The 21,837-nt window shown below is 53.9% G+C and overlaps 1 protein-coding gene across 9 annotated transcripts; it reads left to right on the top strand.

Annotated features, from left to right (window-relative positions):
- Positions 1-268: 268 nt before the first annotated feature.
- On the top strand, positions 269-17,155 carry Tnfrsf14 (TNF receptor superfamily member 14). Of its 9 annotated transcripts, none has more exons than XM_074081550.1 (11): positions 6,306-6,567; positions 8,198-8,256; positions 8,851-8,965; positions 10,234-10,382; positions 11,239-11,347; positions 11,869-11,994; positions 13,517-13,714; positions 14,413-14,503; positions 14,979-15,139; positions 16,127-16,158; positions 16,357-17,155. In XM_074081550.1, the coding sequence occupies exons 4-11, from the start codon at positions 10,314-10,316 to the stop codon at positions 16,468-16,470; spliced, it is 900 nt and encodes a 299-aa protein (XP_073937651.1). In that variant the 5' UTR covers positions 6,306-6,567; positions 8,198-8,256; positions 8,851-8,965; positions 10,234-10,313; the 3' UTR covers positions 16,471-17,155. The 9 variants fall into 9 exon arrangements, with proteins under 9 accessions (XP_073937655.1, XP_073937653.1, XP_073937651.1 ...); XM_074081548.1 differs by having other exon boundaries at positions 8,851-9,957; XM_074081554.1 differs by lacking the exons at positions 6,306-6,567; positions 8,851-8,965 and adding an exon at positions 269-495.
- The last annotated feature ends 4,682 nt before the right edge of the window (positions 17,156-21,837 follow it).

Raw genomic sequence — 21,837 nt, 5'->3', positions numbered from 1 at the left:
ACTGAAGGGCTGGGAGTGGGAGGAAGAGGACCTTTTGGATGATTGGAGTGGACTACTCAATAGACTGGATCCTCTGATGGCTGACAGAGCCCCTTCTGGGGAAATAAGTGGTCCCCTGGGCTGCCTGGTGGCACGTGAATGTTCATCCATCTCTTGAGCAGACTTTTCGCCTAAAAGGGAAATGTTCTGGTAAGACACTCAATGCAGAAGCAAAAGTAGAAATGAAAGTTGAGTTTGAGCTTCTCCATCTCCCCCAGGGGAAATATGCTTTTTTCTTCAGGACACACACACATGCTGATTTGTATAGACCCCATCTTCTGGGGGTGGTGTGTGTGTCCAGGGTCCTTTAGCCAACTCCCCAGGTCACTGTCAACAAGGAAAGAGGTTTGACCATCTTGCAGCAGTCACAGCCCCACAGCAAAGGCCACAGTTTCCATGATCACGGACGTCAGCTCATTGCTGGTCACGGGAAGAAAACACATGGGACCATGTGTGGTGAGAGAGCCAGAAACACTGGTCACAGGACTGGCTGGTGCTGGGTGTCTTGGGGAGGGTAGAGGAAGTGGCTTTGCTCTGGATTGGGTCTGTCAGGTTTGGGGGACTCCCTTGTGTGTGGGAGTTCCCCACACAGGGTATCTAGAAGGTGCTGAGGCTGAGGGAAGGACGGGACAGCTGCCGGGCCCGTCTTCCTGTGTCCTGGACATGTCTGTGTTCTGTCGGAGTTCAGGCTGGGCACCAGCAAGTCCCTGTGGATGTGGCATGCTGTGACATTGTTTTCATCCAGCAGGAGCACATGAAGGGAGGTCTGGCGGAAGGGCTAGTCCAGCCCACAGCTGTTGGGGCACCATTCTCCTTCTCACACTGTTCAGCAGAGTGTCCCCCATCTGTGCCAGGTTCTGGGGACGTGGACTGAGCTGTGAGAAAGGCACCTGTCCTCTGGGACCTTGGGCTGTGACTGGATAATTCATATGCTGAGCTCTGGAGATGGGGTTTTAGGAGGTGACTGAGTTAAGTGAGGTCATTAGGGTGGCCTTTGGGTCCTTCTAAGAGATGAGGGACATGAGCACACAGGGCAAAGGTAACATCTGCAGCCAGGAAGGGTAGCATTGGAGGAACAAACCCTGCCACCTCTTGATCTTGAACTCACAGCCTGCAGGACCCGGGTATGAAAGTCTGCTTGTTAAGCCACCTGTCTTTGCTATCTTGTTATGGCCACCAAGCCAGCTCAGTTGGCCCCTCCCCATCTGTCCCCATCCTGGTCACAAGCATCTTTGATCTCTCTCTGTGACCACACGGTATGACAAAGTTGCCGCTGCTTTCTTCACCCGGCTAGTGTCTCAGTTTATTAACGTTGGCTGGTCGATGGACACTGGGTGAGGAGACGGTTCCCTTTATTCCAGATTGAGTTGTTACCACCTCCTGTAAACAAGCTCTGTTGTGGACATACCTATATTTTACCTGGCTATCCACCTAGGAGTGAAACTGCTGGGTCACGTGGAAGCTGTGTGTCTAACTCTGAAAGAATTCACCAAGCCTCTGTCCACAGAGGCAGCGCCATGTTGCCTGTGAGGACTCCAGGGCTCTGTATTGATGCAAGGCTTGGTGTGGGGATCATTCTGATAGTCACACCCCAACCCTGACTGCTCTCATAGCTGTGAAGGAGCACCTCATTGGGGTTTTAATTTGCATTTTCCTAGTGGCTTCTTCAGTGATGTCAAGTATTTTGACCATTAAAAAATTAATGGGGTTAGTGGCTTGGCTCAAGTGATAGAGCACCTCCCTGGCAAGCATGAGGCCCTGAGTTCAAACTCCAGTACTGCCAAAATAAATGTATAAATATTAGGAAATAAAAGTTTGAAAAATAATGGGCTGGGTGGTGGTGACTCACTTGTAATCCTAGCTACTTCGGAGGCTGAGATTGGGGGAGGATTGCAAATCAAGGTCAGCCAGGGCAGTAGTTCTTGAGACTCCATCTCTAAAATAAGCAGAGCAAAACGGAATGCAGGTATGGCTCGAGGAGTAGAGTGCCTGCTTTGCAAGCGTGAAATCCTGATTTCAAACTCAAGTCCCACCTCACCAAAAGGGGGGGTGGTGGTGTTTGTTTGTTGCCATAGTTTGTATCCTGAATGTCTTCCAAAGCCCATGTGTTAAAAGCTTGGTCCTCAGCCTGGGTGCTGTTGGAACGGGGAGGAACCCTTAGGATGTGGGGCCTAGTGGGAGGAAGTGAGGCCACTGGGAGTGCGGCCTCGAAGGGAATCTTCCTCTCTTTCACTTCCTGGAGGCATGAAGTGAGCAGGTTCTTCCAGCACGCACTCCCAGCATGTTGTTTGGCCCAAATGAACAAGGCCATCCTGCTAGGGACTGAAACCTTTAGTCAAAATAAAGCCCTCATCTTTTTGAATTGCTATGGTAGGCTCCTGGTGCTTACTGCAGGCTGTGTTCTTATGTTGCTTGTACATATATTCATGTTATATATATATGTGAATTTATTAATTTTTTTGGCAATTCTGGGCGTTGAAGTCAGGGCCTCACGCTTGCTAGGCAGGTGCTCTACCACGTGAGCCACTCCACCGGCCCTTTTTACGTTGGTTATTTTTGAGATGGGCTCTGGCCTGACCACAGTCGTCCTGTTTGTGTTTCCCTGTGTAGCTGAGATGACAGGCTTTTGCCACCATGCTAGGCCATTGGTTGACATGGGGTCTCATGAACTTTTTTGCACAACCTAGCCTCGAACCTCCCAAGTAGGTGGAGTACTAGCTTGAGCCACTGTGCTTGGCCTCTGTTATAGTATTTTTGACACAGGGTCTCACTATGTAGCCCAGGATGGCCCTGAACTCTCAATGGTTCTGCCTCAGCCTCCCGAGTGGTGGGATGACAAATGTGGAGCAGTACACCCAGCTTATTACTTTTTAAGACATTTAACGATGAAGGGAAATGCCTCCTGTTTAGGTTTAAATTTGTCACTTCTTCCACTCTGTACTCTTGGGATTGGATTTCAGTTTTGTGGGTACAAATTCCTCATGCTTGGAGTTCATTAACTTCTTGCAGCGCGAGTCTGCAGGGGGTGAACTCTCCCAGCTTCTGTTTGAGATTGTGAAACAGAAGTCCTGGCTTTAGGGCCACTCCCATTTTGGTCAAATAGGAGCATCTCGTACAGAATTCCCAGTTGCATATCGGTTCAGCGTTCTAAAGCAGTCTCTCCTTGTCAACGGCCTGCAGCTGCTCAGGCAGAAGTCCAAAGTCTGCCCTTATCTCTGCTTCTTAGGTCGTGGGCTGTGCTTTATCTGAGACAGCCATTTCTTTTATCACTTTGTGCCAGGCATCTTATTTCTTTCAGTTAGCCTTCGAGGAGTCTGTTGGTTGCTTTGCATTTGTAGCTTTATAGCTTTCTTCAAATCTAGACAAATTTCTTGGGCTGTTTCTTCAAATATATGTGTATTTCTCTTTGACCTCTCTCTCCTCTTGTCTGGGAACTCTAATCCCATTCCCGTGAGAATTCCATTCAGGGGATCACAGAGAATAGGCCATTCTTTCCTTTTTCCTTTCTTTTTATGTGGTGCTGAGGCTTGAACTCAGGGCCTTCACCTTGAGCCACTCCACCAGTCCTATTTTTGTGATGGGTTTTTTTCAAGATAGTCTTGAGAACTATTTGCCCAGACTGGCTTTGAACTGTGATCCTCCTGATCTCTGCCCCCCAAGTAGCTGGGATTACAGGCATGAGCCAGCTCCATTTTTTTCTTTTGTTTGGGCTTCATTTGGGATAGTTTCTAGGCTTCTTGGCATGGTTCACTGGTGTTTGCTGGTGACACCTAGTCTGTTGTTAATCCTGCTGGTGAGGGCTGATTTGTGTCCCCTCCCCCCACCAAAAAAACCCTGCTATCTGACAGCACAGTGCTGAGAAGGGGACTTTAGAGAGGTGACAAGGTCAAATGAGGTCATATGGTCTCAGCACCCTAGTTCTTAAGGACTGGTGAGGGCATCAGGGAGGCGCATGTGGAGAGACGCCTGTGCAAGGACAGAGGGCCTCTAGAACGAGAGGAAAGAGTCCCACCAGTTAAGGCTGTGGAGTTTTGTCATGGCTGCCTTAGAAAAGGAACACGAGTGTTCATAAAGTCCATTGGTTCTTTCTTTCTATAACCGGTTTCTCACATCCCGCTTGAAGTTTCCTTTACAGTGGGTCTTTGTTGACAGTTTTGGGTCTATCTATTCCCATTGACTTTTTGGGTTACATTTTCCTGCTTTTGAGCCTGTTAGTAATTTTTTTTTGGGGGGGTGTAGCACTGGGCTTTAAATTCAGGGCCTAATGATTGCTAGGCAGACACTCTACTACTTTAACCATGCCCCCAGCCCCTTTTCCATTCGTTATTTTTCAGATAGGGTTTTGTACTTATGCCTGGGCTGGCCTGGACTGCAGTCATTCTATTTACACGTTCTGCATGGCTGGGAGGACAGGTGTGTGTCATCATGCCCACCGTTCACTCCATGGGGTCTTTGTGACTTTTTTGCCTGGGCTGGTCTTGGCCATCAGACCTCCCCATTTTTGCCTTCTGAGTAGTTATGTGCCACTGGGCCCAGCAGAAATTTCTGATTGAATGCTTGACATTCACTGTTGCTCCAGTATGCAGAACAACAATTTGCTCTTTTTTTTTTTTTTGCGGTACTGGGGTTTGAACTCGAGGCTTTGTGTTTGCTAGGCAGGTGTTCTGCTACTTGAGCCACGCTCCAGACCTCACTTAGATGTTTTTGTGACTGTTTCTGAAGTCACAAAACTTCAAGTTAGTTTAAAGTCAGTTAAAGAAGACTTCCAGTGGCTTTTTCTCTAGGGATGGCTTGGTCCCTGGCTAAGGACTGGCCTTCTTCAGGTGTCTACTGACTGCCCAAGTGACTCACAAGGCCTCTCCTCTTTGGCTGCTCAGCTGGTAAATGTTTGCAACCCTGTGAGTCTGAGGACCAGGAGTTCACAGCTTCTTCAGTGTCCTCCATGTAAGCTCACTGTTCAGAGCAGACTCAGGGAGGGGAGCTCAGCTCTGTAACTCCCTCCTCCCTGAGACGTCCATCTGCAAAGGCATTCCTGAGTCCTGGTCTTGTCCTTATTTGCCCAGCAAGACTGCCAGGATCCACTTGGCTCCCTCTCCCTGCTCTGGGCCTCTTGTGTAAAGATGGATCAACTGAAGAGCTCCGTTAACTTGTGACTCTTCCCTTGGGGATCACATTTCCATTGGGTTCCATTTTTTAAAAGTTGAGTCATATGTTTTCAGTTTCTAGTTTTGGAGGCAAAAGGGTAAACCCAGGGTGTTACTCCATCAGGACTGGGAACAGAAGTGACCAGTTCCTTTTTTTCAGACAAGGTCTCAAACTCGTGATCCTCCCGGGATTGCAGGCGTGCACCACCACTGATGAGCACCTAGGTTGTTTTTAAGTCCTCCATCACTCTGAGAGAGACTGTGTACATTGCTATACATGCATCTCTCCATGCTTGGATGAGACTGTTCCTGGATCAATTTGTACTATGATCTAAAAATCTTTAAAGTTTGCTTCCAAACAGCTTTGTTGAGGGGCTGCTCAATGAGCGCTCCTCCGACAGTGTGGAGTGTGTGATGTATTCACAATCCCCATGCCTTTTCACCGGGTAGCAGTTGCTACCGGTGAATGGGAACATTCTGCTTGTCCCTTCTGTGGCTGAGGACCTCAACTTCCTCCCTCGCTTGGCCTGCTCAGCTGTCTCTTCTTCCTCTGTCCACACCACTCCCAACCCCCTCTCAGCAGATGGCCACTGGCTGTGCCTGCCCATAGTGCAGCCCAGGGACACTTGAAGTTCCCAAAACATTTGCAGTGTAGCAGCCTGTGGCTCTCCCCTTGATCAGTCCCTTCCAAGGGTCAGGGGGCCCATTCGCCTAGTGACGAGGGACTGTAAGCCCTCCCCCTTTTCCCCCAGTTCAGAGCTGTCTATGGAACTGAACCCAGGAGTGGTGTGGAATGGGGGCTCAGCCTTGGACCACTTCCTAGGTCCAAAGCCCCTTTGTTCCTGTTGGGGTGAGGCCTGGCTTGGCCCCCAGCCTGGTGTGCCTCAGTGCAGGGTGGCTGGTGGAGGGCCCCTGGGGTCAGGACTGTGAACTAGCCTGGGGTCACTGAGAGACCCCTGAGGCTGGAGCATGTAGTGCCTGGGCACACTTCTAGTGGAAGAGTGGCTGCTCCTGCAGGGCCAGGAGAGCAGTGAGGAAGAGCCTTGAGGGAGGAAAGGGTGTGAATAGGGTACAGAATGGGAGGGGGCCGGAACAACCAGGGTTCCCAAGGGGGTGATGTGGCTGGGACAGAGCAGGAGAGGAGATGGAGAGGCAGGTACCCATGGGTAGATCGTGGGCAGGCAAGAAGCAGAGGCACCTGAGGGTCAGGAAGAGTGTGGATCGTGGACAGAAAAGTGGGAGGAGCATAGTGGGGACAGGGCTTCAGAAGGGCTGTCGAGGGAACAGGTTGAGGGACAAAGTGATTGGACGAAGAGGAACCAAGGACTGTCCTAGAGTCAGGCTCCTGGAGCCCAGAGGAGGTCGGGGTGTGTCGGCCAGGAAGGTGAGGTGTGGGTACAACTGGTTTGCAGGTTCCTGGTTCTGGGAGGGAAGGGCTTTGTCCCCACGGGGGTGGTCAACAAGGGGACAGGCTGGGGGCGGCTGAGACCACAGAGCAGCAAGCCTGAGAGGCACTGAGCTAAGATAGCCACTGATGCCTTAGAGTTTGGAGCCTACGGGTCTAGGCTGGAGCCCAAGCCCCAGCGTGGCTCTGCCATGAGAAACTGTCTAGGCTTCCAACTGGCAACTGAGCTCTGGGAAGTTCCAGGCCACCTGAGATCTCTCAGAGCCTCCTCTGACCACCTGGTCCACCACAGGTCTCTCTTCTCTGTCCCCAGGCATGAGGGACAGAGGCTGTGCAGCCACAGGCTTCTCTACACTTGGCAACCTCCCCCAGCTAAAGAAAGAGTCCAGTGAATTTGTCTCCGCCTTCTGCCACCCCTTGTGGCACCCTAGTAGTTCCCACTTAGGGGACCCCAGCTCCTCCTTACCAGGTCCACTCTGTCCACCCTTCACACAGCTCCTAAATGCAGAGTGTGTCTGTATCTTCAGCTGTGACTGGCACTGACTACGTGCCTCACGCCTCTCCAGGAGTAGATCCAGTACCTCTCCCTGATGGTTCAGTCCATGTCCTTCCTCAGAGAACACCCTTCCCACCGTCCCTCTACAGGCTCCTTTTCACCCTTCAGAGCCTCAGGAGGTGTGTTTGGCTTGTCTGAGAGCCCTCAGCCCAGGACTGGGGAAGTTTGACTTTTAGACTCTTCTCCCTCACTGGACCATGGGCCAGGAAGGTTGAGACCAGGCTTTTGCCTCTGAGCCCCAGTGCCCAGCTAGGACTCACACAGAACAAGGTGGGGGGAGCTGAGGCTGTCCTTGAAGGCAGAGGAGTGAGAGTGAGCACTAGAGTTACCAGGACCCCACCCCCATACTTCCAGGACAGGGCTCAGGCAAAACTTCCTGCTCTCCTTACAAGAAGAAAGGGGGAATGTCATATGGGGATTTCCAGACAGGCCACTGGATCCTGTCCTGCAGGGAAGTCAAAGCTCTGGGTGACAGCAATGGTAGGGAGCCCATGGAGCCCCAGGCTGGGACTGGAAGGGGCTCCAGGAGGCAGTTGGACTGTGGAGTTGGACTTGGAGGGGCTGCTGGCTTGGGGCAGCTGCTGCAGACTAGGGGAGGCCAAGCCTTGGGCTGAGGATCTGTGATCTGACTCGCTTTGGCCTCAGTTTCCCCATCTACATTGGAAGTGTGCACAGAGTGTCCTCCACAGCCCCTGCCTGGCCTCCCTGTCCTGAGGGTATGCTGAGGTGGGTGCCCAGCAGAGACCATATGGATTCCTGGGCTCAGGCTTTGACTGGGACTGGTGAGGAGACCTGGTGAGTCCCAAGGCAAATGGTCACCCAGGGCTGTGAACCCGCCTTCTAACCCACCAGGGTACAGGGAGGTTGAAGTGCCAGTGGAGTCTCAGACAAACTCTCTGGAGGGTTCTGCTGACCTCTCCCTTCTGATTCCTGTGGGTCTGCTACTAAAATTGGGGCTGGCAGCCAGCAGGTGACAGCCAGTTACAGAGATGCCTGGGGGGTGTTAAGGACCTGGATCCAGCCTCTTCTGTCCCCTTTTGTCATTGTGTACAGGAGCTCTGAACACAGCCTGACTGGTGATGGATATGGGATGTTCCCTGCTGAGTGAATAGGTGAGTGAGCAAGTGAATTCGTAAGAGAATGAGTGAGTGAATTAGTGAATGAGTTATTGAGTGAATGAGTGAGGGAGTGGATGAGTGAATGAGCCAGTGGCTGGGAGCTGGGACAGGAGCCTCCCTGTCTTCCTGCTGCACCCCACCCTGGAGTTTGCATTCAAGGGGGGTGGGGGCAGCCCTATCCAGAGAGGCACAGGGGCTGGGTCACAGGGTGCAGGAACAGGGCATGGTTTAAACTGAGCAACCAGAGATTTTTTGGTGGAAAATGATTATTTCAGCAGAGATCTGGGCATAGACAGCTTCCTGGTGGGACAGAACAGCTCCCGTGGCCCCCAGGTCTGCATGCTGGGGTGTGGTGGGGGAGGTGTAGAGCCCACCCAGGGACTCCCCATTCAGGCTGAGACTTCTGGTGCCTCCATTTCTCCCTCTGTCCAGGGGAGGGGGATGTGGGGTGGAAGATGAGATGGTCTCTGAGGGTTTATTTACCAGGAGTGATGGGTTGGTTATGTTGGAATTAAAGACCCTCCGGTGCCGAAAACAGACACACAAGAGACAGAAAATCTTGACAAGGCCATTTCTCTTGATCAACAGGGTGCAAGCATGTGCTCACTCCAGCTAAGCAACATGCAAGCACAAAATGGCTGACAGTGGCTCTCCTTACATCCCTGACTCAGTCGTACCCGTTCCTCACATGGGATTTGTCCAGGTCAGAGGTTCACAGTCTCCCTCGACTGGCTAAAAGGCTTGGGGGATGGGTTAGGGCATGCAGTCTGGCAGGCAATGGAGTTGTACAGGAATCCAGAAGAAGAGGCAAGGACCCTTTAAACATGCAAGTCACCTGAGATGGCAACCTGAGGAATTTTTAAGTAGTCTAAGAGGGTAACAAATACTTTGATAGAAAAGATCGTTTTCTTATAGCTAAGAGCCTGCGAAGGAGGGGTGGCCACAGGGTGGGGAAGCCCCGTGGGGAGCAGGCAGCCAGCCAGGTCAGGTTGGGTAGTCCACATTTCCACATGGGAGATTTGGGCAAGGCCCTGTCCTACTCAGAGCCTCGTCCCACACCTGTCAATTTCCTTCCTGTCTCCCTCCCAGGGAACAGATGGGAATCCCTTTGGAGTGCTCTAGAATGACAAGGGGTCCCTGTTCTCTCATTCCCTGTTCTCAGGGCCCTTTAAGAACAGTTCTCAGGAATTGCAGATGAAACCAGTCAGAGATGTGAGCAGGACTCTAGGCAGAGTTTTGGGGAGGTGTGGCCATTGGTTAACCCAGTCTGATCCGCAGAGAACGAGACTGGTAGTGTTGCAGGAGGGCTCAGACAGAGACTGAGAGAGCACCAAAACTTTTGGGAAGCAAGTTTATTAAGCAGGCCAGCAGTGACTCAGTGGACTCGAGTCCAAAGGCTGAGCCCCGAGAACAAAGGGGGCTTTCCTTATATGCCATTTAGAACAGGTTCCAGAAATGGTGTGTGTGTGAGGTACAGCATTCCAGAAATGGTGTGTGTGTGGGGTACAGCTTGTCCATACATGATCACATGTTATTTCATTGGCTGTTTCAACCTCTGGGGCAAGGTGACTCTCCTCTGGTCTCCAGGTAACATTCCCCAACTCTGGTTTTCCAGCACTCACTAATCTGTCTTACTCCTCTCTGCCTTCCTGCCATAGCACCAGGCAATCGCACCCCTTTTTCTCTGATCTCAAGGTCAGTCAGTACTGGGGAATTCGGGTGAATTGGAAGTGCATACGCCCTCTAGGGGCCCCACTTCCACAGGGAGCCAGAGGGGTCAGAGAGGTGCTGGAGAACTTACTGGGCATTTCCTGGCCCATTTCAGGGGCTAAGTGGTCCACTGGGACACCACCCTGGCCCCTCCAATCTGTCACTGCTGGTTGTCCTCCTTCTCATAGGAGCAGAAAATATTCCCCACCCCCCACTTCCCTTGGCGTTGTTTGCTCTGTTTCTCTTTCATTTTTACTTTAGATTGCAGTAGTAGGCCTGTCTGTGAACCTCAGAGCAGAAGCCAGTGGGGCGTCTGGGCCTGGGACATTTTGACCAGGGGCATGGAGTCTCTGTCACGCTGGGGGGTCTCCCTACTGGAGCCAGGAGCCCAAAACAACACTTTGAGACTGGTAAGTTCCCGAATCCCTTCTCTGTCCCCACATCTCTCTGCCCCACTGGGGCCCACAGGTTATCCCCAGCTGTGCCCCTTCCTTAGGCCCTTGCCGTGGCCATGTCTGGGTTCCCAGGTCACAGGAGTCTGTGTCCTGGCTGCCCAGCTCTCTGGAAGTCACCCAGTCCCTCAGCACTGCCCAACTCCAGGTGGGGAGGCCACAGGCAGGAAAACTCATCCCACTAGCAGAGGCTGGCTTGGGCCCCCATTCAGGAGCAAGTGGTGGCCCTGACAGAGTTGGGAGTGCTTCCCAGCCTGGAGGCTTCTTTTGGCAGCTCTGAGCTAACTATGTCCCTGGGTAGAGTCCTGGAGCAATGGCTGAACTCCACCTATGGTCTGTACTTCCTGATAAGGACCGTGTTTGTGTAGGTACAAACTCCCTTTGTTTGGGCAGTGACTAGCTCCTTGCCAAAGTGACTTTTCTGCCTGCCTAGGAGGGTGCCCTGAGGCCCCTGATGGCCAGTCAGCCTGGAACTAAGGTCCTGGTGGGGCCACTCTGTCCTCTGGGACCTGACCAGCCTGACCCTACCCTCAGGTGTCAGCCTTTGAGGGCCAGCCCTGGATGACCCTGCTGCATCCCCAGGAGTCAGTGGGGCTGGCACAGAACAGCAGGGTGTCACCCCAGCAGGCTTGGGGCTCCCCAGGGAGTAGCGTGTTCCAAGGTCCTTCCCTGGGCCCTGCCCACCCTCCCCTACCAGTACACTGCCAGCCCCAGGGGTTGCTGCTTCCTTACTGAATGGAAGGGAAGGCAGAGTTCCCAGGCCAGCCTGGCAGCAGGATGGCTCCTTCCCTCTAATGCTTATCCCTACCTCTAGGCGCTGTGCCTTTTCCTCCTGGGTTACCCCCAGTGCATTCTGTCCCAGCCCCTGTGCAGAGAGGAGGAGTATCCAGTGGGCACTGAGTGTTGCCCCAAATGCAGCCCAGGTACGGGGGTCCTGTGGAGAGCCCCCAAATGGGGGCCCAGGTGAGGCACTCCTGCTCTGTCCTGCCCTGAGTCCCCTCTGTCCTCTGTGCCCACAGCCTTGTGTGGCACAAAGCCCATGTCCCCAGGGATCCTGATAGCCGTGGGCTACAGCCCTGAAGACAGCTCCTGTATTCTGGACCCCTCAGGCCACAGGACCCTCACTGCAGCACTGCCCAGGGGTGGGCCTGGGGGAAGGGGTGCTCCTTGCACGATCAGCAGCTGAGACTGAGAGGGGATAGGGACAGCGTCAGAGCCAGGACTGGGTGTCCCAGGAGGCCCTTATTCTTCTAGAACCTAGACTTGCCTCAAGGAGGCACACTGGTGGAAATCACCTGGGTCCTTGTGTCCTGTGGGGAGCAGCTCAGGTGGCTTGGCGTTTTCATGGTTGGTGTCGCACCTGCTGGGGTTCCAGGTGGGAGTGACAGGTGGGCTCCTGCAGGGTCCTCCAGCACCTGAGAAACTGTGGATCCCCTGGCTTCAGGTTACCATGTGAAGCAAGCCTGCAGTGAGGTAACTGGCACAGTGTGTGTACCTTGCCCCTCAGAGTACTACACCGCCCACCCCAATGGCCTCAGCCAGTGTCTGCCCTGTGGAAAGTGTAAGCCAGGTAGGAGAGTGGACAGCAATGAATGTCTGGGCACCTCCATGGTTGCTTTGCGGGGACTGCCATCAGGGGAACCTTAGGCCTGTGCTTACCCTATCACGGTCACCTGGGCCTTTCTGAGGTCAGGTATGGCTGGTGATGAGGCCTGGAGCTAGCACATGAGGGCCTGTCCACATGGACTTGTGCCCTACCTCTGTCTTCTGCTTTGCCTCTCTGCCTGCCTGGGTGACTTGGGTGGCTGACACAGGTCTCTCTCATGCCTTAGTTTCTCTGTCTATGAAGTGGGTCTTGGGAGGGGGTGGGGATCCACTGGGGACCATCAGCCTCTGTACTCACCCTTTCTCCTCCTGATGTGGGGGCCCCATATGACCCCACAGGAAGGGTTACTAGGAGGATTGGTGGCCACCAGTCAGGGAGGGGAGGCCAACCCTGTGGAAGATCCTTTGAAGTAGTGAATGCAGGAGGCCAGGGGCTCTCCCCAGACACTGACCTAGGTGATCCTATGCCCACCCATACAGTTGCCTGCTCAGTGTCCACCTCACTCCTAGAGCGGGAGGGCAGGAGACTGACCATTCCACAGATGGGAAAATGGAGGCTCTGAGCCACCTAAAGCACTCTGCTGAATTGCAGAGCCAACTCACTCATCTCTTTCCTTTAAACTCCAGTCACTGTGGACACACATTGGTGTGTGTGTGTGTGTGTGTGTGTGTGTGTGTGTGTGACACACTTCTAAAAGTGAGGGGACAGAGTATCAGGGTTGGGAGGGACAGAGGTCCAGACTTAGGCAGAACCCAGGCCCAGACACTTAAGCCAATGCTGTGTCCTTACCAAAGGAGGCTCTGGCCAAGGTTCAGCTCAGAGTGCATCAGGTTAGGCCATGCCTGGCTCAACCTGCAGGACAAAGTTGGAAGCACGTGTGGGAGGCAGTTCTGGAGCACAGGAAGGTGACTGGGGAGGAGGGACTGGACAGAGACAAGCTCAATCTCCTGGGGTCTGGACCTCAAGCTGCACCCACAGTCTCCTGACCACACCTCCCCCCTCACAGCTGTCTGATCTGATTCAGGGTGTGGGGTGCGGCTGGCAAAGGAAGCTATCCTCAGGAGGGGCCCAGAGGGGCGGTTTCAGGCCAGCTGCAGGCGCCCCCTCCTGGCCAGCTAAGGAAGCACAGATTCTCCTTGCACCTGACTCTGCCTTCTGGCTAGCCTGGTCCCTGAAGAGGGAAGCCAGGCTGAGGGTGGCTGTCCAGTTGGGCAGGCCTGGGCTTGGGACCTGCCTCTTGAGGCTCTGCTCAACTGCCTGAGCTGTGTCCTGTGTGGGCCAGACTGGACAGAAGGCTTCAGTCTCCCCATGGATCCAGTGTCCCTATCAAGGACCTGCTGGGTTTCTGCCACCTGTTGCTGTTGCCGTCCCTGCTGCCCTTATGGGACTTAGACCCTCTGTGTCTGGCACCCCTGGGCTGAGTCCCCAACCTGTAGGAGCACTCAATTCATCCCCTGCAGTTAGAGGTGACACTCTCATTGTTCAGCTGCCCTTGCCAGACCTCTCAGCTCCTTGTCTTCGGGCCTAGAGATGGGCCTGGTGGCCTGGCAGGAATGCTCCCGCACCCAGAACACAGCCTGCCACTGCAGCCAAGGCCACTTCTGTGTGTCTGAGAATGAGGACCAATGTGAAATGTGCTTGCCTCACACCACCTGTGCCCCGGGCCAGAGGGTGCAGAACAGAGGTAAGCAGGCTGGTGGCACTCATGCCTCATCCCCACTGTCTCTCTGCCTGGAGTCCCATGTCCTTGATCTCATGGACAGCTCAGGACCTTGGAAGGGACAGGAACCTTGGCCAACCCCAGGCCCACCCATCCCAGTCCTGTACTGGCAAGAGGAGGAAAAAGCTGTGGGGGGCGGGGGGCTGGGGGAGGGAGAAAGGAGAGACCAGAGGAGAGAGGGGAGGGAAGGGAGGGTAGAGGAAGCTGGGAAAGGGAAGCAGCTCTGGTTTCTCTACTTTCCGGTCAGACCCTGATTCCTCTCACCTTCTTCTCGGGTGCAAGGCAGGGAGTAACATGGGCTGATGAGGTGGCCTGTGGTCAACCCGCTCTTCACCTTGGGTGTGAAGTGTGAGCTCAACTCCCGCCCAGTGCCTGACCAGGGAAGCCCCCATGATGTTTATGGAACCAAGGCAAAGGGACCCCTGGACTCTTCAACCCCTGCCTCTCCATATCCAGGACAGCCTGGGGCTCACTACCCCACCCCTCTCGAGCCTTCTGAGGGGATCACCTGGCTTCCTGAGGTCCCTCCCCCAACCCCCAGAGCAGCCTGGAGTGGAAGTCCCCAGAGAGAAAGACCCCAAGCCCTGCATCAGGGAAGCACAGAATGTCAACCTCCCCTCTCCCTCCCATGGCCCCTCTGCCATTCCCTCTCTACCTCCCAGGCAACCACAGTCACGACACAGTGTGTGCTAACTGCCCACCAGGGACCTTCTCACCTAATGGGACCCTAGAGCAATGTCTACCATGGACCAGGTAAGTGATCCTTGGTGGGGGGTCTCAGCCCATGCCCTGGGAGGGAGCTCTTCCTGCTCCCTGGAAGGGGGAGTGCCCTCAATCAGCACAAAGAGCTGCTGGCCTCAGCCTGCGCTCACAGACAGCAGGTCACTTAGCCAGGACTAGTCTTCAGCCCCTGCAGCCCCGCTTCTGGAGGCTGCAGCCTGGACTTGCCTGGAGCAGCTCCCAGGGAGGCTGCTACCTGATCCCGCTCTGGGATGCAGGTAACTAGATGTCAGGGAGATGGGGGGCGGGGTTTTCCCTGCACTTCTGGAATTGGAGGAGGCTCTAAGAAGCAGTTCTCAAAGTGAGGACCCTGCTCCTCCTAAACATGACCCCTTCAAATGTCAGTCTCTGACCCCAACCTGACCTGCCTCCTTGGGGTCTCTGTGTGGAAACTGGTATCCCTGAGTAGAGCCTGAGTGGTTGACTTGTGGCTGCACTTCTCTCCTAGGTGCCAGATGTGGCTTCAGAAAGAATCAGAACCTGGCACCAGCAGCACAGATGTTACTTGCTCCCTCTCATGGAGCGTGTGTTTGCTCTTGGCCATCCTTGTCATCTGTGTTGTCGTAATAATCGTCATAATCTTGTGGAAGCAAAGAAACAAGACAACCAGTGAGTAATGCTACCCATTCCCATTGGGTTCAGGTCCCCACAGGTGCAGCTCAGAGACTCCCGCAGCTTGGCCCTCCAAACCCTGGGAGGCGGCCACCTGGGCCTTGCAGGATTCCTGGTCCCCTCTCTGGGGCAGTTGCTGTTGAGTGGGAAATGGACCTCCTGCCTTGCTCACAGTCCAGGTGTCAAGTGGCCTTCCTAGAGGGGTGGCAAGGTAGGGATCCCTGACCAAGGAGCTTCTGCCTCTCCTGCCCACTCCTGAGTGTGGACCCCCAAGTCCCATCTGCCTCTGGGGACCTTGGGGAACCCAGTGCAGGATGTACTCAGCCTGAATTGCTGGGGTAGGAGGGACATCAGCTGGCCTGCCATGGTCAGGCTGTGTCCTCACAGACAAGGCCAAGGATCCTTTACTCCTTGTCCAGTGTGGCATCTTTTCTGGCCCCTCAGCTGTTTCAGGCTGAGCTGGGCACCAAAGCAGCTTGCACACCCAGCTCAGGCTTGGCAGCCCCATGAATGGTCCAGGGGAGCAGGCACAAAGCAAGGAAAGCAGAAGAGGCCAGGGGCGGGGCACTTTCAGGTTTGAGCTCAACTCAGCACATCTGTGTGTCCTCACCCCTGGTGAGGGTGCAGGGAGGTGTGGGCCCCTCAGGCTCAGAGGCAGGCCAGGAGTGGCCCAACTCTGTAACCCCTGCTCATGGGCCTGGGCAGGACCCCTCCACTGTGATGTGTTCTCTCCTCTTACATGGATGGTGAGTAAATTAGGGTGTCCTGTGCACAGGAGCTCTGACCTCTCACAGGCCGGGCCTTCTGGGGGGTCAGGCTCACCAAGGAGCTGCCTGCACAGGTCACCTTGTTTCAGAGTCAGACTCTGGGGAAGGCCACCCAGCCAAAGGCCAGAATGGGGGTTCCACCTCACCTTCCTGTGAGCCAGTGTCCCCTAGTCATTAGCTCTGGACTGCCCCCTAATGTGAGTGTCTTGTATTACAGGCCGTGGGATTATGGCGGTGTTCTCTGACCAGGTATCATTTCTCAGCCATTGTCCCCACACAGTTGACATGTCTTGGGGTGTTTGGGTGGAGGGTGTGTCCCAGCTGGTTGAGGGCTAGTCTGTAGCCAGGCTAGCCCCTCAAGTTGAGGACAGTAGGTGGCCCCGAGGACCACAATGCCCATGGGTTGGGAGTTGGAAGGTGGGCCTTCATTCTGGATTTATCTGGCAGCGGAAAAGACAGAATGAAGCCAGCAAGTCTGCAGTTACTGAGGACCTGCAAACCAGGGAAGCCATCACCATTGTGGCTGTGGAGGAGACATCTCCCATGTTCCCCAACCGCTGATCAACAGAATGGGCAACTGGATAGCTCAGACATCTAGAGTGGCCCCTGATGGACACTGGTGGTGGTGTGATCCCCGTCCTGGGCTTGGGCTTGTGGCAGCCTTCAGCAGTGGGAGAGATGGGCTCGCTGCTCAGGTCCCAGGGGTTGTCACATGTCTTTCCCTTCCATCAAATTGGGTCCAGAGGCCTCCTTCCTGCCTGCTCTGGTGCTGCCTGAGCTCCCTCTGTCATACCAGCACACTGAAGATGCATGACAGCTGCTGCCAGCCCACTGCACTGCTTCCTACACCTCGCAGTTGGCCCAGAATGGCACTTATCCAGCCCCAGCTCTCTGCCTGTCCTGGGTCCCGGTGAGCCTCAGCTTGCCCGTCTGAAGATTGGGCCTGCAGGCACTACCTCATGGGGGTGGGAACTGCACCTGTGTGATTGCTCATCTTGGTTGTCACTTTGGCAGGGTCCTCCTCCTTAAGTTTCTCGTACAGCTGGGATGACAGGTCTGCACTACCATACCGAGCCTCCCTCCTTTATTCTATTTGTCATTGAAAATACATGTCTTGTTGAATGTTTTTTAAATTTTTTAATATTTTTATTTATTTTTTTGGTGGTACTAGGGTTTGAACTCAGACCCTTGCGCTTGCTAGGCAAGCCCCCAGCCCTGAAAAAATATATTTTGTTTAGATGCTTTGTCACTGTGCAAATGTGTTATGTTTCATCAAACTTTCGTTGCACCATGATTATGCTGGTGGCTGCGACATGGTGACATGTGTCCATGGCAGGAGGAGCACCCCATCCCACCATGTGCCCACTCACTCACACACTGATGTGATAAACTCATGTCTCCTCTTCTCCTCACTGGGTTCAGTTCCATCACTGACGTCATTTCCTGGCCCTGGTGTTTTGTGAGTGTCCCAGCTGAGGGACAAGGCTTGTGGGGCCACAGGGCTGGGTTCTTGGCCCAACTTGCTCTTTGCATCCCAGTGGGTGGAGTAGCTCAGGTGCACTAGCAAGGGACTCTGAGGTAGAGTCTTGGAGAAGCCAGAGGGGGAAAAGGGAGATACTGCACTGCTGCGGCCTCCTGAAAACCTCAGCTCTGAGTCACCACCTGGCATGGCCACAAGACCGTTCTCTTCCAGTTCCTGGACAGCAGCTGCCCATGGCAGCTGGAGTGGCTGAGGGAAAGCCCTGGGTGTGTTGGCTGTGGGACTGCATTACCACCTGTTTCATGGAAGCTCCCGGGCCACTCTTCGAGGTCAGATGGCGCCTGTCTGCACAGACCCCTTTGCCAAAGGTAGTCCTACCCACCATGCTGTGCACCTCACCCTCCTCCCATCCACACAGGGAGGGCTTAGCCCGAGGGGCCTGAGCCCCGCTGGCCCTCCCTACTGCACCTCCCTACTGCACCCGTGCACTGCCACAGCTGGCCAGGAACTCCGAGGGCTGCCATGTGGACCACCTGAGTGTCTGCCTAGAGTGAGCTCCTCTCCCTGCCTGCTGCTATCTTGGCAGGAGCTGGGCAGGACCAGGTGGAAGCTACAGCTTGGGGCTCATAGGGACACTTAGCTGTGTCCCATGTGGAAAGTCCTCCTCTCTGGCACTGAAAGTGGAGTTTTGAACCCAAGGCCCCAACTCCTGGGATTCCACATGCCATTCCAGCCACCTGCCCCTGTACACCAAATAAAGAAGCATAGTGAAGGACAGAGAAAGGAGGTTTATTACAGGGCTCAGACATGATGTGGGAAGAGCAGAGAAGGCACTCAGCCTGTTTTCAGCCATCTTTAGGGTACAGACATGAGCTATAGGTTTAAGTGGATGGGGGCAGGGCACAAATGTATGCATAGTTAAGCAGTCCCAGTCACAGGTGTGTTCTGGCTGACCATTATCTCAGTCCCAGGGCTCTGAGAAGGGGTCTGGAGAAGTTCTTACCGCTGTCATCACTTGAGGGGAGCAATCTGGTTCCCATGAGATGATTACTCCTGCTCCAGGGTGCAGCTCCATCACTACAGGTAATTGTCCTCATTTGGGGGGTGCAGGAAAGAATGGCTCAAAGGATAATAGTTACAAAATGGAGGCAGATACCAAGCTTCTCCTGTGTTTAGTTAATTCATGGGCCCAAGGAAGGAGTCAGTGCTTTTCAGCAAAAGCAGCTTAAGCACCTCTCAAAACACCAGGACCCCAAACCCTGCCCCCAGAGCTATATGTAATGTTCCTGAGGTAGTGCTCCAGGTGTCACCTTAGTGGGTGGGTCCTTCACCCAGCAGCCACTGTCTCCCTGGAGCTCGTGATTCCCAGCACTGTGGGCCCCAGCCATGGTGTCGTGGGCTTCTGAATAGCCTCCCTGCCAATGGGCCAGGGTTGAGACACCACCCTACAGCTGTGGGAAGATGGGGACCTGAGGTCAGGGAGAGTGTGCTCAGCCTAGAGAGGGGTAGGTAGCACAGAAGCAGGGGAGAGAGGAAAAGTGACAAGATGTAGCCAGAACCTTGGTGAGTGGGTAGTGGCGGGACCACCACAGTGGGGCTGATAGTGCTGTATGGCTGGAGCCCAGGTGTCAGCTCCACAGGCTGGGCCCATATAAGCAGACAGCCCCAGCCTGCTGGTGCGGGTCTGGCCTCTGTATCCCAGCTACCCAGCTGCTCAGTCAGGACCCACTGGGCCAGCAGTGCCTGTAAGTACCCTTGGCCAAGGGAGGGAAGTAGCTGGGGTTTGGCTGGCCTGAGCAGCCTGCAGCATGCCCACAAGGACACTGGGCAGGGAGGAAACATGGTGACCAGTTGAGAACCCGGGGTGAGATGAGAGGGGCAGTAGGCAGCCCAGGAGGGCAACCTTGGTGGGCAGCCCAGGGACTCAGGGCCAGCTCTGAGGGCCAGGTATCCATCAGACAAAGTAGATGGGGATGGTAGTGTTGCAGGAAGTTGCTAGCTGAGATACGGGACACTGAGGCAATTTAGCAGGAAGCAATGTTTTATTGTGTCAGCACAGACCCAGTGGACTCGTGTCCAAAGGCTGGGCCCCAAGAACAAAGGGGTCTCACCTTATATACCCTTGCACGCAGGTTACAGAAGTAAAAAGCAAGGTCTAATCCATATATGGTTATGTTTAATTTTATTGGCCACTTTACCCTAGTGCTACCTGACTTTCCCCTCCCCGGTGCTACGTGACCTTCCTCGTGTTCAGATTTCTCAGGTTTTTTCTCTCTGCTTTTCCATCCCTACCTCCCTGCTCCTTTCTCAGGACTCAGGCCTAGTTTGTTTTCTTCTGATCCTCCTCCCTGCTACAGTAGGGGGTCCCCTAAAGCACCCTCCTGACCAGTCCCCCCTCTAGCTATAGGGAACAGGGCCTTGTCTCACCCCCACACAATAAATATGTGGATGAATGAGTCCTCAGGCACCTGTGCAGGAACCCTGAGGGGACGCACACTTGTGGGTATCACTGATTCTAGGGTTTCTCAGTGGACAGGAAATGCAGAAGAGATATAGATGGGGCTCACACAGGACAAACCCTACAACATGCCACCAAAAGTAATAATAGCAGTGGAGCTGGGGGACGTGGCTCAAGCAGTGGAGTGCCTGCCCAGGAATCCCAAGACCTTGAGTTCAAACCCCAGCACCGCCAAAAAAAAAAAAAAACCAACAAAAAATAAAACAAGGGATTAGAGTCCTTGAATACAATAAAAAGCCGGGAGGCCTCAGGAGAAAAGGAAAAGGCCCTGGAAGCTAATGTCCCCAGGCAGTGGCAGCAGGGATAGAAGCACTTGCTTAAGAAGGACAGAGTTTGTCCATATTTACTGGCTCCCTTTTCTTTGGCTTTTATTCCATCTGGGCTCCTGGTCTATTGGGGCAGGTCTTTCCCCCTAAGGCGCTCTCTCATCTGTCAGTCTGAGGCAGGCTAGACTTAGAGAAAGTTTGGGACTCATAGAACATACATGACTGAATACTGTATTTCAGGTTGAATATTCTTCTCCTTCTCTGAGCCTTCTTTTAAATTACTAATGCCTATAGGTTATTCACATCCTGGCCCGGGGACAACTCAAACCATCCCTACCTGGCCCTGGGACCACCCGTTCCCTTCCCCATCCATCAATTATTGATGGTTAGGAATCACCAGTTCTCTTCTCACAGGGCTAGTGGTAGGATTTGAACCCCGTTTGACAGAAGGTGTGTGGGGTCCTTTCACTCCCCGAACCATGGCCTTGACTCTCCTGCTGCTCAGGGCTGAAGCAAACCCACGGCAGCTGCCACACTCCTGCCAGGCCCACAGCAGTGCCCAGCAGGAGCCATCCTTAGATGTATGAGATGTCTGGTCACCTAGGCTGTTGATCAGTGGTTGGGGAACACAGGAGACGTCTCCTCCATGGTTATGTGGTAACAGCTGGCATGGTTTGCAGGCTTGGTAAACCACAGACTTACTGGCTTCATCCTGTCTTCCACCGCTGGATAAATCAAGAAAGAGGACCTCCCTTCCAGACTCCAGTTCATGGGGTTTGTGGTTCTCAGTGTCATTTTACTGTTCTCAATTTGCGGGGCTAGCTTGGCTGAGGACTAATGACCTGGGCCCTCAACTAGTTGGGGACACCTCCACCCAAACACCCCAAGACATCAGTGTGTGGAGGGGAGGTTGATAAATAAGAAGAAATGCCTAGAGAACGCCTGTCACCCTGGCTACAGTCCGCAAGACACAGCAAGGCAAACTTATCAGGGAGGGGCCAAGTGAAAGAACAGGTGACATGGGAACAAGGCAAAGGGGTTGGGACCCACATTCTGGGCTTCCTGCTGGGTGGCCTTCCTTGAGTCCAACCTTCTGAGATAAAGTGAGGTGGCCTGTGGAGGTGGCTACTTGATGGACCTCCCCAGCTGCCAGATCCAATCCACAGCATACCTCTCGTTTTTTGCTGGGGCTGGCCTCAGACTCCATTCCTCCTACCTGCCTCCTACATAGCCGGGATTACAAGCACGTCGTGCCACACCCAGCCCTCTCTTCTGTTTCATAAATGTAGGAGATGAAATTACTGTGTGAAAGATGCCCTCCCTACACTGGGAGAAAAAGCAACACCCTTATCCTCAAGGAAATCAAGAGCACTGAAAGAATTCCTCATTTAAATGATTACCTTTTTGCCTCCCCACACAATTTAGCTGCCTCTTTCCAATTTACGTGTGAACACGTACACAACGCATGTGTCTGAGTAGCCTGCTGTGCTCTTTGGTCACTTGCTTGGCTGTGATCTTCTGCACTCCTCTTTCTTCCCTCTGTGGGCTCCCCCTTGGCTCCTGCACAGCCAGTTACTACCAGAGGCGCAGAGGCAGGCGGATGGAGTCCCTGCTCTTTGGGTTTCTTCTGCGGGTGCCTCTGAAACTGGCTGCTCCAGCTCCCA

Source organism: Castor canadensis, chromosome 7, assembly GCF_047511655.1.
Source record: "Castor canadensis chromosome 7, mCasCan1.hap1v2, whole genome shotgun sequence".
NCBI lineage: Eukaryota > Metazoa > Chordata > Mammalia > Rodentia > Castoridae > Castor > Castor canadensis.
The sequence above is the reverse complement of the archived record's forward strand: the minus strand, read 5'-3'. Positions and strand labels throughout refer to the sequence as shown.